Below are 15,856 nucleotides of genomic sequence, written 5' to 3'. Positions count from 1 at the left end.
GCTTTAATTTGCATTTCTGTTATTACTAGAGACCCAGTGCATGAAATTTGTGCACTGGTAGGGTCCCTAGCAGCTGCCAGCTGCGGTCTGGGTACTCCCTCCCTTCCCTCAGCCTCCTGCTGGCTGGAGCCTCCCTTCCTCCCCACCCACCCCCACCCCCGCCCTGGTCGGACTCCCAGACAACTCCCGGTCGAGGGGACAATTTGCATACTATGCTTTTATTATATAGGATAAGTTGTATCGGGTATTTTAACCATATTTTAGAAAGCCATTTGTATTTCTCTTTCTGTGAACTGTTGATGTCCCTTCAACTACTGGGCTGTTCAGCTTGTCGGGAACGGTTGTGAAAGGTTTTAAATGGGAAAAAAAGAAAAAAAAAGGTTAGTGGCTGTCCTGCCCAGCTCACCTGACCAGGCTCTCTCTGCCTATTATTGTCTTTGAGCTACTCTACAATTTTTAAATTATAGAAAACGGATAATACTAATTACTTTTGTCCCAGGAACGCAATTAGTCATGCCCTGTGAATAGACCTGATTCACAAAAATTTGTAAATTCACTTCAGAATCCTTGTTTTCTGTCCAGGTGGTGTTCTTGGAAGCCCCGTTGAACCAGTTGGAACCTGCTACTTGCTTCCTCATTAGTGAACAGAGGAAATCTCCCTGCGTGGTTGCTATCCCATAGCTCCTTTCAGATCATCCCCTCACTGCTGAGAGCTTGGAAGGTCAGATCAATACAGCTGGAGCCAATTGCTCTAATGATGTCAATAATCTCTCTCTCTCTCCCTCTTTCCCTCCTCCCTGCCTCCCTCCCTACTTCGCTCCCCTTCTTGCTCACCCCCTCCAGTTCTCCTTATCCCTCCTCTCTCTCCCCCCCAACCCCTCACTCTCCCTCTCCCTCTCCCTCTCAGTCTTTAGTTCTGCATTTCTTTCTGTGGGATTCAGTCTCAAGCAGGCTCCCCAGGGAGTGGCAAATGACTCCCAGCAGCACCATTATGATGTCTTATCACTTTACCAACTCTGACAGAGAAAGGGAGTTACTCTTTTCAATAGCACTAGCAGAAATCTCATAAAGGACTATTATTATTCTGATTCAGATCAAGTGTACATCCCTGGACCAATTAATGCAAATCCAGGGATGAGACATGCACATTGGCCAGGCCTGAGTCACATGGCCAAGAATGGGGTCAGCCTCACCCACACTGAGAATTGGGAATGCCTGTTGCCCTAAGAAAGAGCAAGAGCAGGTTGCTGTACCAGAGAAGAGAAACCGAGTGCCAGGCTGACAACCAGATCTGCCCATCCCAGGAGGCGCAGGTCCTTCTGCGCTGTGGTATTTATCCCTCTGCCGCATCCCTCAGGTGGGCAGGGTGGCCCATGGAGTCTTTCCCTCAATGGCCAGCTGGCTCTCCTACAATAACAATGGTAGCTCACCCCTTCTGTGGTCCTCACTACGTGCTCGTCACACGTTTGTGCTCGCATGTTCCTCACACCTGCATATGAAGTTGTTCATATCACGATCCACATTTTATAGATGAGAAAACTGACGCACAGGTTCACACCGCTAACAAGTGGTGGAACTGGGGAGTTGGGGGCCAGACCCAGCAGGCTGGCTCTCCTGGGCACTAACATCGGTCTTGCTATTTTGCCTTTGTGATATAGTCTTCTTTTGTTTCTGTTGGATATAATTACACTGTTGAAAGCATGGTCTCAGAAGTGTCGATAGCCATAACCGGTTTGGCTCAGTGGATAGAGCATCGGCCTGTGGACTGAAGGGTCCTGGGTTCGATTCCGGTCAAGGGCATGTACCTTGGTTGCGGGCACATTCCCAATAGGAGATGTGCAGGAGGCAGCTGATCGATATTTCTCTCTCATCGATGTTTCTATCTCTCTCCCTTCCTCTCTGTAAAAAATCAATAAAATATATTTAAAAAAAAAAGCGTCGATGAAGGAATGTCCAGCCTAAGAAAAAGTCTTAAAAGAGTTTATTTCAGTGTTTATGGAATAGTTTTCTGTTTGTTCAGCCTAGTGCAGCCGTGGGCAAACTACGGCCCGCGGGCCAGATCTGGCCTTGAAATGAATAAAACTATTGAAAAAAAAGACTGTACCCTTTTATGTAATGATGTTTACTTTGAATTTATATTAGTTCACACAAACACTCCATCCATGCTTTTGTTCCGGCCCTCCGGTCCAGGTTAAGAACCCATTGTGGCCCTCGAGTCAAAAAGTTTGCCCACCCCTGGCCTAGTGTAAGGATTAAGAAAACAGGTTTTGTAGTTAACCAACCTGAATTTTTTGAGAACCAGTAAAAGTATTTTGAGTCTTTCTGAAAGTTGGTAAAAGTTCAACTTAAATGTTTAAGTAAATGAATGATTTTCCACACACTGTTCTCATATAAAGTTAAACAGTTACCAATGGATAACCATGACCACCATGTGATAAGTGTTTGGTTTGGTAAAGCGAATTGGACTAAATCACCAATGTATTAAAGCCAGTTTTTTTAAATACATTTATTAACCAATGTTAACACATTAAATGAATCTATATATTGCTAGTCAGAGCAGCTTACAAAATGCCAGAATGCATCATAGAACTGGACAGCCACAATGAATAATTACAATGTGCATAGTGGCTAAGCTCAACATCTTGATATAGCTTTATGATTTGCAGAAATATTTTAATGATTCCTAAAACAATCAATTGTAATTTTACCTAAAACTTTTACAAAACCAGGCCACAATCTTTTTTAAATTTTTTTTTTTAACACACAGTTTTCACGCTGTAGTAACTTGGAAATGTGCAACCGTGTCAACGGAGACAAAAAAGCCAAAGTAACACGAATCTTACGTTCATGCAGCTATCAGTAAATAGTACACACTCTGGAATGGTTTTACATTGAAAGTATTTCCACAATAACTTGCTCTCATAGGGGTGGATCGAAGTTTTAAAACTTGGAAAATGATCAAGAGAAGGTAAGTGTTCTTGGTTACGATGTCTCAACCAGACCACGGCACGTGGCAACACTGACTAATCACACAGCAACAAGGAAGGACCAGATGCAAGCCACTCGTAGTTCAGGGTGGTGTTGAAACGGCCCAGGCAGTTCCTATGAGCCACTGGGCACCACTGGGCAGCAGCTTGTCAATTAACTTGTGTCACCGCCATCTGCAACAGCACCAGGACTGGGTGAATGATTATTTCACAGAAGACTTGGTTATATTTTTAACTTTAGAGTGACCCTGACAAACCTAGAGAAAACTTTTTAAAAGGTTTTTCTCCTGATTCTTTCACTTCCATTGTGTGTAATTGCTTTAATAAATATCAAAGGTCTAAATAAATATTTACAAATTATTTCTCTAACCTTAAAAAATAACTAAATGATAAATGGGAATTGGACTTGGTCTAAGATCAGTCTTTGAAAAAACATAAATTGTGAGATTTTTCTTCAAAAAAAAAGGTAATTTCAGTTTTTCTGGCTGTATTTTATATATCTATGTATAAAAAAAATCATTATTCAACTATCGATCCATTCCTATTGGTAATGCTTCTTCATCCAAACATTCCGCAAAATACAGACTTTTTACAAACCACAGCATCTTTAATACAAGAAAATTAACATGCATTATTCTTCATTCTGTGTACAGTGATGGGGTTCATTAGTAGGCAATGACCCATTACCACAAACATAACGGCTTCTGTGAAACTTAAGTGCTTTCTTTTCTTTTAGCATTAACTTATAATATATGAGGTGACACCAGATAATAGGCAATCGATATTTGGGGAGGGAAGGGAAGCAGTCAATAAATTTGTACGCCCCATCTATAATTTCATGTATGGATTAAGGTAGTTTTTGGCTTATTTTATTTTTGTTGTTTATTTTGTTACAAGCACTCATGTTAGAATAAAGATGAAATGTGCAAACTTTAAAATTTAAATATTCATTTTCTCTAAGATCCAGCTCAGTAAAAGATTACCCAGTTCCCTGCAATTTTAAACTACAAGATCAAAGCTAATAATTTGTTATAAAAGTTATATATTGAAAAGAAAATGAAAAACACAATTGGGAAATATTTAAGAAAAAATATGCAGGACTAGCACCTGCTGTGTCAACCCTGTTCCCTAAATTCAATCATATACCCACTGGCATAACCAATAGATAATGCCTTTAAACAGTAAATTAAGCTGAACAAAACCAGCTCAACAAGGTTAAGAAATAAATTTCACATCAGGTAGTATGTTTTATTTCTGAAACAGTCCTTAGTTCTTACATTCAGATCTATTTTAAATGTTTGTTAAACTCACTTGTGTTCACCAGTTGTTTTTTTAAAGATCTGTTGTTTAAAGGTTAAAATCTCTGTAAAACCTAAAAATGTTTTAAAATTTGCTGTAAATGCAACAAATTCTCAATTAAATTTTATTTAAAATAATACCCTCCACTGATGTTACTTTTACCCCCGAAAAATTCCAGAGGGACATTAACAAAAGATTTAAACTACTGTGCAAAATCTCTTCACGAAAAGTGTTTAAAGGCTGGTGCAAAATGGGAAGCAAATTCTAAACAATTTTGGCTTCTTGGAAACAAAAACCGTTGTGTCTGAGAAGAGCAATCATCGGTGACTCTCCAGCAAGAACCGTCTTCATCTTTTCCGGCGGCAGGTGCGCTTGTGCTCGGCGTGCCAGTGCTCCTGCTGGCACTTGATGGAGCAGTAGGATGTGTTCCAGCAGCAGTGGTACATGGCCTCCTCCTCACAGTTGTAGCACTAGAGGGGAAATCAGAGGCTCAGTACACAAGAAACTGGTTAACACAGACTTTGGAAGCTGTGATTTTAAACATCTTTTTGGCTCAACCTTAAAATAACATCACTGCCAAGAATATCAGAGGAGCAGAACGGCAGGAACAATGGAATGACTGTTACTAACGAATTCAAGCCTACCTGGCACAGCAACTTGTTCTCTCTTTACTGGGTCATTACCGTCGGCACACAGACATTTAGATTTCCTTACAAAGGTCTTGAGGGGACTCTGAGCAGATGAAAGAACAGGAATCTGTCTCCCCACCTGGACAACTGCACTGGCAGAATCTGTCAGAAGCTGACTACTATGGAACTCTGGAGTTTGTTGAGGGCTTGCAACTTCCAGGGGAAGAGTTAGACAGCAAGTTGTGGTTAATTTTGACCAAGTTCAGCTCCTAGCAGAGTAGCAGCTACCCACCACGATGCAGGCAGCTGTGTACGTGTTCCTGGAGCAGCTTGTGCGAGCCAGGGTGGATAAAAAGGGCCTGTCCTTCAAACAGCGGAGATCTATGCTGACTGCTGTTTCTGATCACAGAGGTACAGACAGAGGGGAGGTCAATGATGTTTATCTCATTGTCACAAGTCCCCTCTCTTCAACTGAAGTGACTTTCAGGAAAGTTAAAGGTCCAGTACCCTTTAACTTCCCCTTTTGGGGAGCCAGAAATTAAAGATTAGGACATTCAAAACCAACCGCATAGACAGTGAATATTAATGATGTGCATGCCCTAGTCGAGGCTCAGAAAAGGCCTAGAAGATACTTAGTTTACGTATCAGGCTGATTCTTGGCACAGCCAACACCAGGCCCTGAAGAGAGGAAGAGATAGAATTACAGAGTTACCATATTATTAGATTCAAATGCCCAGTGTTCAATAAAGAATCACAAGGCGTACAAAGGAACAGAAATGTATGACCACTCAAAGGAAAAAAATCACCAGAAACTGTCCATAAAAAGGCCCTAATGGCAGATGTACTGGTCAAATACTTTAAATAACTATTAAAGATGTTCAAAGAACTAAGGGAACATGTAGAGAAAGTCAACATGTGTGAACAAAATGGAACTATCAATTAAAAAAAAAAAAAGAAAATCTGGAGCTGAAAAGTCTACGACCTGAAGTGGAAAAAATTGCTAGAGGGATTCAAAAGCAGATCTGAGCAGGCACAAGACGGGACACAATGGAAATTAAAAAGTATCAGGAAGGCCCAGCTAGAGTGGTTCAGATGGTTGAGCGTCATCCGTGCACTGAAAGGTTTGATTCCTGGTCAGGGCACATACCTGGGTTGCAGGTGTGATTCCCAGTTGGGGAGTGTAGGGAAGGTAACCAATCCATGTTTCCCTCTTTCCCCCTCCTTCTTTCTAAATATGTTCTTGGCTGAGGATTAAACACTAATAATAAAATTAATAATAATAAAAAAAAGTATAAGGAAGCCCAGTGGTTGAGCATCAACCCAAGAACCAGGAGGTCCCCAGTTGAATTCCCAATCAGGGCACATGCTTGGGTTGTGGGTTCAATCCCCAGTAGGGGGGGGGGGCATGCAGAAGGCAGCCAATTGATGTCTCGCTCTCTCATCGATGTTTCTATCTCTCTAGCCCTCTGCCTTCTCTCTAAAAATAAGTTACAAATAAGTATAAGGAAAAGATTGAAGACAATCAAATAGGGCCTATGGGATCTGTGGGATACCAAGATATGCATTTTTGGGTTCCCAGAAGAAAGAGAAAAGGGCAGGGAGAATATTTGAGGAAATAATGGCTGAAAACTTCCCAATGTAAAATATGAACATAAACATTCAAAAAGCTCAATGACTCCAAGAGACCCACATCAATACATATTATAACAACACTTTAAAAAAATATATTTTATTGATTTTTTACAGAGAGGAAGGGAGAGGGTCAGAGAGTTAGAAACATCAATGAGAGAGAAACATCGATTAGCTGCCTCCTGCATAACCCCACCTGGGGATGTGCCCACAACCAAGGTACGTGCCCTTGACCGGAATTGAACCTGGGACCCTTCAGTCCATAGGCTGACGCTCTATCCACTGAGCCAAACCGGTTAGGGCTATAACAACACTTTCAAAGGCCAAAGTTAAAAGAGAATCATGAACTGCCCTAACTGGGTAGCTCAGTTGGTTAGAGTGTCATTCTGATAAGCCAAGGTTGTGGGTTCAATCCCCAGTCAGGGCACATACAAGACTCCACCAATGAATGCATAAATAAGTGAAGTAATAAATCAATGTTTCTCTCTTTTTTTCTTTCTAAAAGAAATAAATAAAAATAAAAAAACAAAAAAAGAGCATCATGAAAGCAGCTAGAGAAGCAAACTGGCACATGTAAAGGATCATCAATATATGATCAGATTTCTCACTAGAAACTTTGGAGGCCAGAAGATAGTAGACTGATACATTCAGAGTGCTAAAAGACAAAGCTGTAAATAGAGAATCCTATATTCAGCAAAATTATCCTTCAAAGTTAAAGATATTTTAAAATTCCCAGATAAACAAAAGTGGAGGGAGTTCCAAAGACCTCAGTGAGGGTTAATCCTGGACAAGTGTAAAGCTAGTGCTATTGCAACAATGGCTTATAACTGTACATTCTGTTTTCTAGATAATTAAAAAACTAATACATTTTTTAAAATGTTATTACTGTACATTTTGTTTGTAACTCCAAATCTTTTCTACATAATTTAGGAGGTTAATGAAGTTAAAAGAGCTATGCTTTGGGGACACAATGTACAAAGATGTAATTCTGTGACATTAACAACTCAAAGTGGTGGGGACAGAGCTAGCCATATAGGAGGAGTTTTTATATGTGACCGAAGTAAAGCTGAATAAATTCATATTACAGAGTTATAACTTTAGGATATGATGTGTAATCCCCATGGTAATGCAACCACAAAGAATACAAAAGGAAAGAAATTTGAACATTTCACTACAAAAAAGAAAATCTCAACAAAAGACAGGAATTCAGGAAATCAGGAATAAAAAGCTATAGGGTGTATTGAAAATAAACACAATGACAGACATTCTCCTATCAGTAATCACTTTGAGTTACATGGATTCAACTCTCCAATCAAAAGGCACAGATTGGCAGAATGGATAAAAATACAGGATCCAACTATATGCCGTCTAAGGGAGTCTCACTTGAGACAGAAAGACACAAACAGGCTGAAAATGAAGGAGGGGAAAAGATGTTCCCTGCAAACAGTCATCAAAAGAGAGCAGGTGGCTATTATAATATCAAGCAAAATAGACTTTAAATATTTAAAAAGCTTACAAAGAGATAGACAGTATATAATTGTTGTATTTTCTTGCTGTATTGAGTCTCTTATTAATATAAGCATTTATGTACCTAATCAAAGACCATCGAAATATATGAAGCAAAAACTGACAGAACTGAAGGGAGAAAACAGACAGTTCTGCCATAATAAATAGCTGAGACTTCAATAACTCCCTCACAATAATGGATAAAACAACCGCACAGAAAATAAAGAGAGAAAAGGACTTAAACTACACAATAAACTAGATCTAACAGATTTTTACACAAGTCTCCCCAACTAGAGCACATCCTCTCCTCAAGTGCACATGGGACATTTTCCAAGACAGACCATATGTCAGCTTACCAATTAAGTCTCATATCATGCAAAGTATCTTCTCAGACCACAATAGATGAAGTAAGCAATCAAAAACAAAACTGGAAAATTCACAAAATTGTACAAATTAAATGTACATTTTTAAACAACCAATGTATCAAAGAAGAAATCACAAGGGAAATTAGAAAACACAATATACCAAAATTTAAGAGAAGCAGCAAGGCAATGCTCAGAAGGAAATTATTAGTTGCAAATACCTACCTTAAAAAAAAAATCTCAAATCAATAACCTAAAAGTCCACTTTAAGGAACTGGGAAAAACAAACAAAACCCAAAGCTAGCAAAAGGAAGGAAATAATAAAGATTAGAACAGACATAAATGGGAATAGAAAAACAAAAAAAAAAATTGAACTGAAAGCTGGTTCTTCAAAAAGGTCAACAAAATTGACAAACCTATAGTTAGATGGACTAATAAAAAAGAGGACTCAAATTAATAAAATCAGACATGAAAGTGGGGAGCTTACTGATTCCATAGAAATAAAAAAAATTGTTAATAATGCACTATTAACAATTATACAAACCAATTGGATAACCTAGATAAAACAGACAAATTCCTAGAAACAAAACCTACCAAGACTAAATCATAAAGAAGCAGAAAATCTGAGGAGACCCGTAACTAGTAAGGGGATTGAATTATTAATAAAAAAATCTCCCAATACAAAAGAACTCTGCACCTGATGTCTTCTCTAGTAAATTCACTGAATTCTTAGTTGAAGAAGAGTATCAATTCTTCTCAAACTTTAATCATGGATGATTGAAATAAAAATCAATTAATGTAATACTAGGGGCCCGGTGCACGAAATTCGTGCACTGGGTGTGTGTGTGTGTGTGGGGGGGTGTCCCTCAGCCCAGCCTGCCCCCTCTCACATACTGGGAGCCCTCAGGCGTTGACCCCCATCACCCTCCAATCGCAGGATCGGCCCCTTGCCCAGGCCTGACGCCTCCGCCAGAGGTGTCAGGCTTGGACAGGGGACTCCCATCTCCCCCTGATCACTGGCTCTGGCCCCCGCCCAGGCTTGAGGCCTCTGGCCTAGGAATCATGCCTGGGCAGGGGACCCCCATCTCCCTCTGATCGCATGCTCCACACCCGCCCAAGCCTGATGCCTCTGACCCAGGCTTCAGGCCTGGGCAAGGGGACCATCATATCCCCCCAATCCCCGGCTCAGCCCCCCGCCCAGGCCTGATGCCTCGGCCAGAGGAGTTGACCCTCATCACCCTCCGATCACCAATCACCGGATCGGCCCCTTGACCAGGCCTGAGGCCTCTGGCAGAGGTGTCAAGCCTGGGCAGGGGACCCCAGCTCCCCGCGGTTGCAGGCTCCGCCCCTGCCCAGGCCTAACGCCTCTGGCCTAGGCATCTGGCCCGGGCAGCGGGGACCCGCAGCTGCAGCGGCCCCGTGATCGTGGGCTTCTCTTTAGGCCCAGGCAAGGGATCCCTAGCTCCCGGGACTGCCAGCTTCGATCGTGCCCAGCTCCATCGCTGGCTCCACCCCTACTTCCTGCTATCACTGGCCAGGGCGGAAAAGGCACCTGATTCTCCGATCATGGCTGGGGGGCAGGGCAAAGGCGGCCCCAGGGCCACCTTTGCCCTGTCCCCCAACTCTTAGCTCCCCCCTGGGTTTCCGATCACTGTCCATGGCAGGGGGCTTCTTCCTGCTTTCCCTTTCGCCTCCCTGCATTGTGCCTACATATGCAAATTAACCGCCATCTTGTTGGCAGTTAACTGCCAATCTTAGTTGGCAGTTAATTTGCATATAGCCCTGATTAGCCAATGAAAAGGGTATCGTCGTACGCCAATTACCATTTTTCTCTTTTATTAGATAGGATATCACATCAACATAATGAAAGGAAAAATTAGCACATAATCATTTCAATTGATGATCAAAAGAAAAAGCATCTGACAAAATTCACCTTTCCTGATAAAAACACTCAACAAAACTGGAAGAGAAGGAAACTACCTCCACATAAAAGCCACATATGCCGAAACCGGTTTGGCTCAGTGGATAGAGCATTGGCCTGAGGACTGAAAGGTCCCAGGTTCGATTCCGGTCGAGGGCATGTACCTTGGTTGCGGGCAGATCTCCAGTTGGAGATGTGCAGAAGGCAGCTGATCGATGTTTCTCTCTCATCGATGTTTCTAACTGTCTATCCCTCTCCCTTCCTCTCTGTAAAAAATAAAATATATTTAAAAAAAAAGCCACAGATAAAAAACCCACTGCAACATCATACTCAATGGTAAAAGTTTTTCCTCTAGATCAGGAACAAGACAAGGATGCCTGCTTTTCACTTCTGTTCAATAGAGTACTGAATGTTCTAGCCAGAGCAATTCAGCAAACCAAACAAGACATAAAAGCCATACAAATTTAAAAGGAAAAAGTAAAATCATATGTTTAGATATGATATGATCTAGAATGTAGAAAACCCCAAAGATTCCAGGACAAAGTGTCAGATCTAATAAATGAATTCAGAAAAGTAGCAGGATACTAAGTCAATATACTAAAATCAGTCATATTTCTATACACGAACAATGAATAACCTAATAAGGAAACTAGAGGCCCGGTGCACGAATTCATGCACGGCTGGGGTCCGGCCAGCCTGCCCTGATGGGGGCTGATTAGGGCTGGGCCAGTGGAGGGGAGGGGCCACCGGAGGTTAGCTGGCCAGCCCCACCCCCCAAAAGGGAAGTGGGGGGCATGTGATCAGGGGCAGGGCTGGCTGGAAGGGCCACGGGAGGTTGGGGGGGGGGCGTGATCAGGGCCCAGATCCAGCTGGTTGGCTACCACAGTGCATGTCATAGCAACCGGTCGTTCTGGTCATTTGGGTCGCTTGGCTTTTATATATATACTAGAGGCCCGGTGCACAAAAATTTGTGCACTCGGGGGGAGGGGGGGTCGCTCAGCCCGACCTGTGCCCTCTTGCAGTCTGGGACCCCTCGGGAAATCACGACCTGCTGGCTTAGGCCTGCTCCCGGGTGGCAGAGGGCAGGCCCAATCCCTAGGTGCAGCCCCTGGTCGGGCTCAGAGCAGGGCCGATTGGGGAGTTGGGGCGCCGCCCCCTGTCATGCACAGAGCAGGGCGGATTGGGAGGTTGCAATTCCACCCTCAGTCACGCTCAGGGTAGGGCCGATTAGGGGGTTGGGGCACCGCCCCCTGTCACACTCAAGGCAGGGTCGATGGGGAGGTTGCGGCGCCACCCCCTGTCATGCACAGAGTAGGGCCAATCAGGGGGTTGGGGCTCTGCCCCCTGTCACACACAGAGCAGGGCCCATCAGGGGGTTGGGGAGCTCCCCCCTGTCATGCACAGAGCAGGGTCAATCAGGGGGTTGGGGAGCTCCCCGTCATGCACAGAGCAGGGCCGATCAGGGGGTTGGGGAGCTCGCCCCTGTCATGCACAGAGCAGGGGCCATCAGGGGGTTGGGGAGCTACCCCCTGTCACCCACAGAGCAGGGCCGATCAGGGGGTTGGGGTGCTGCCACTCTCACACTCAGGGCAGGGCCGATGGGGAGGTTATGGCTCTACCCCATCACACACAGAGCAGGGCCCGTGGGGAGGGGGGGGGTTGGGGCACTGCCCTCTCACCCACAGGGCAGGGCCGATCAGGGAGTTGGGGCGCCGCCACTCTCACACTCAGGGCAGGGCCAATGGGGAGGTTATGGATCTACCCCGTCACACACAGAGCAGGGAACATAGGGTGGGGGGGGTGGGGCACCGCACCCTGTCATACACAGAGCCACAGGGTGATCAGGGAGTTGGGGAGCTCCCACCTATCAGGCACAGAGCAGGGCTGATCAGGGGGTTGGGGCGCCTTCCCCTGTCACGAACAGAGCAGGGCTGATAGGGAGGTTGTGGCCCCGCCCCCTGTCACACACACAGCCGCAGGGCGATCAGGGGGTTTGGGCGCTGCCCCATGTCACGCTGATCCCGGTGCCGGGAGGCCTCGCAGCTCCGCTGATCCCGGTGCTGGGAGGCATATTACCCTTTTACTATATAGAATAGAGGCCTGGTGCACAGCTGGGGGCTGGCTGGTTTGCCCTGAAGGGTTTCCTGGTTCAGGGTGGGGGTCCCCACTGGGGTGCCTGGCCAGCCTGGATGATGGCTGTTTGCAGCTGGTCACACACCCTTCAGGGTGGGGGTCCCCACTGGAGTGCCTGGCCTGTCTGGTTGAGGGGCTGAGGGCTGTTTTCAGGCTGGGACTGAAGCTCCCAACTGCTCCTTTTTTTCTTTTTTCTTTTTTATTCTGGGCCAGCTTTAGCTCTGACTCCAGCTCTGAGGCCTCAGCTGCTGAAAGGAGGTATCTGGTTTGTTTAGGTTCTATAATCGAAACTCTGTATCAACTCCAGCTCTGAGATCCCAGCCGGCTGAAAGCTGGTTTCTGGGGTTTTGTTTAGCTTCTATATTTGTTACAATGTTTCTTAAACTGCAAGCTCAGAGGCCAGCAAGGCAGGTGGGGAACGTTGGAGTCCTCTGTCACTGAAGCAAGCAAGCCTCATGTTCAGTTTAAGCTGCCTGGCTGCCGGCCGCCATCTTGGCTGGCAGTTAATTTGCATATCTCCCTGATTAGCCAGTGGGAAGGGTAGCGGTCGTACGCCAATTACCATGTTTCTCTTTTATTAGATAGGATAGATAATGAAAACAATTCTATTTAAAATTGTTCAAAGTAAGAATAAAACACTTTGAAATTAACAAGGAGATGAAAGACTTGTACAATGAAAACTAAAAAATATTGCTGAAATTAAAGAAGACATAAATGGAAACATATCCCATGTTCACAGACTAAAAGACTTAACATTGTTAAGATGTCAATACTATTGAGAGTGATCTATGTATTCAATGCCAATTCCTATCAAAATCCCAATGACATTTAAAAAAAAATATATTTTAGTTGATTTCAGAGAGGAAGGGAGGGGGAGAGACAGACAGAAACATCAATGATGAGAATCATTGATAAGCTGCCTCCTGTGCATCCCATGCTGAGGATCGAGTCCTCAACCCACGCATATGCCCTGGCCGGAAATCAAAATGCAACCTCCTGGTTCACAGGCCATGCAAGCTGGGCACAATGACATTTTTAGTAGAAACAAAAAAGCCCATTCTAATTTTCATGTGGAATCTCGAAGGACCTTGAGAAGCCAAAACAATCATGAAAAACAAACAAACAAAAACCAATCTGGAGGACTACTACTACTTCCTAATTTCAATACTTTTTACAAAGTTACATTAAAACTATGTGGTATTGGCATAAAGATAGACACAGACCAGTGGGATAGAGTGCCCAGAATTAAACCCTTACATTTTTGATCAAATGATTTTTGATGAGGGTGCCAAGACCATTTAATGGGGATAAGTCTTTTAACAAGTGGTTCTAGAAAGAAACTGAATCTTTATCTAACATATGAAAAATTTAACTTAAAATGTATCAAGAATGTAAATGTAAGACCTAAGACAATAAAATTCTTAGAATAAAACACAGGATAGAAGCTTCACAAGCCTAGATTTGGCAATGATTTCTTGGATATGACACCAAAGGCACAGATAACCAAAGAGAAAATAGACAAATTGGACTTAATGAAAATGACCCACACACTGGGAGAAAATATTTGTGAATCATGTATCTGGTAAGAAATTAATATCCAGAATATTTAGAGAGCTCCTAAAACTCAACAACTAAAACCTCAATTCAGAAATGGGCAAGGGACTTTAAATAGACATTTATCAAAAAAGATAGAGGAATGTCATAAGTACATGAAAAGATGCCCAACATAACTAATCATCAAGGAAATGCAAATCAAAACTACAATGAGATACCACTTTGTATCCATTTGGATGGCTACTATCAAAGTAAAAAAAAAAACAAAAAATGTGTTGGAGATGTAAATTGGTGTAGCTCCTGTGGAAACAGTATGGAGTTTCCTCAAAAAATTAAAGACAGAATTACTATATGATCCAACAATCACACCCAAAAGAATTAAAAGCAGGGTCTCAAAGAGATATGTATATACCCATGTTCACAACAGTGAACATAGGCATGTGAATAAATAAGCTGAATGTGGTATATACATATAAATGAAATATTTTTCAGCTTTAAAAAAAGGAAAATTCTGCAATATGCTACAACATAGATGAACCTTAAGGACATTACCTGAAGAAGGACAAATATATGACTAGAGGCCCGGTGCATGAAATTTGTGCACGGGGGGTGCCGGGAGCCAGTCCATCCTTGTTGTTTCAAGGGACCTGGCATATATGGCATACTGTTCTTAATATGTTTGCTCACCTTCTTGGCACTATGAGTTTTAACCAAAGTCACCTCTCTGAGAAAGGTTGTTTCCCCAGGTAGGGATTTTCCCTTGAAGTTAGGGAGGGAATAAAAGCCCTTAACTAAGTGCCAGGCAGGTAATTAATCACTTTAACTATGAACAATCATGCTTAAGCTACATAATCTTTACTCCCTGGAATGGAGATAAGAAATGCCCTAACCTTTGGAATAGAGATTGACAGGATTGGAATCAACTGGTATAAATACAGATGTAACAAGACAACAGGACACAGAACCTAGACACAGAACCTAGACACAGAACCTAGAGACAGAACATGGCAAAAGATCCTGGACAGAACTGGCAACAGAACCTAGAGACAGAACCTAGCGAGAGAACTTGGTTGAAGATCCTAGAGACAGAACCTGGCTACAGAACCTGGATAGAACATGGCAAGAGAACCTGACTAGAACCTGGTGACTGAACCTGGCTGGAGAACCTGAGCAGAACCTGGCTGGAGATCCTAACCAGAACTTCGCTGGAATTCCTGACCAGAACTTGGCCAGAGATCCTGGCTAGGCTGTTGATCAACTGAACGCTGTCTCTGTGTCATTCCTTCTTCACCGACTCCGTCCACACCTTTGGGGACCCCTGGACCTGCTGGGGTTGGACCCCAGCAGGGGGGCAGAGGGTCCCTCAGCCTGGCCTGCACCCTCTCCAATCCAGGACCCCTTGGGGGATGTCCGACTGCTGGTTTAGGCCCAATCCCTGCGGCTCCCGCTAGCTCCCAGCTGCCTGCCCACCTAATCAGCCCTAACGACTCTGCCTGCCTGCCTGATCACCCCGAACTGCCTCTGCCTGCCTGCCTGCCTAATTGCCCCTAACTGCTCTCTCCTGCCAGCCTGATTGCCCCTAACCACTCTCCCGTGCTGGCCTGATCGCCCCAACCGCTCTACCTTGGCCCCCGTCACCGTGCCTTTGTCCAGAAGGACGTCTGGAAAATGTCTGGTCTATCCGGTCTCATTAGCATATTACCCTTTTATGCTAGAAGTATAGATTGCACTTTACCACTGGATATGCTATTATTATCAAGGTTATTTATGACCCCAAACTAGCGGTCAGTTCTCAGCCCTCATCTTATTTGGCACTGTTGGGAGATATTTTGATCG

At 43.8% G+C, this 15,856-nt stretch overlaps 1 protein-coding gene and 1 long non-coding RNA gene across 34 annotated transcripts in view; one reads left to right on the top strand and one right to left on the bottom strand.

The window, feature by feature from the left end:
* Positions 1-3,444: 3,444 nt before the first annotated feature.
* ZMYND11 (zinc finger MYND-type containing 11) overlaps positions 3,445-15,856 on the bottom strand; it is a 141,979-nt gene continuing 129,567 nt past the window's right edge. For 23 of the 33 annotated variants that reach the window (XM_059662591.1, XM_059662702.1, XM_059662582.1 and 20 more), the window contains one exon: positions 3,445-4,756. In XM_059662591.1, coding sequence (XP_059518574.1) covers positions 4,507-4,756 — 250 coding nt within the window. In that variant the 3' untranslated portion in view covers positions 3,445-4,506. Of the gene's footprint in view, positions 4,757-4,922; positions 5,594-15,856 lie in introns of those variants that run through there. The other 10 variants (XM_059662758.1, XM_059662813.1, XM_059662793.1 and 7 more) reach the window with 2 other exon arrangements.
* Positions 9,078-10,413, top strand: LOC132215013 (uncharacterized). Its single transcript, XR_009448393.1, has 2 exons — positions 9,078-9,210; positions 10,255-10,413. It is a non-coding gene; the product is annotated as an uncharacterized LOC132215013 (long non-coding RNA).

The sequence above is a fragment of the Myotis daubentonii genome, chromosome 1, assembly GCF_963259705.1.
Source record: "Myotis daubentonii chromosome 1, mMyoDau2.1, whole genome shotgun sequence".
Classification (NCBI taxonomy): Eukaryota; Metazoa; Chordata; class Mammalia; order Chiroptera; family Vespertilionidae; genus Myotis; species Myotis daubentonii.
This window is presented reverse-complemented; position numbering and strand designations above follow the sequence as displayed.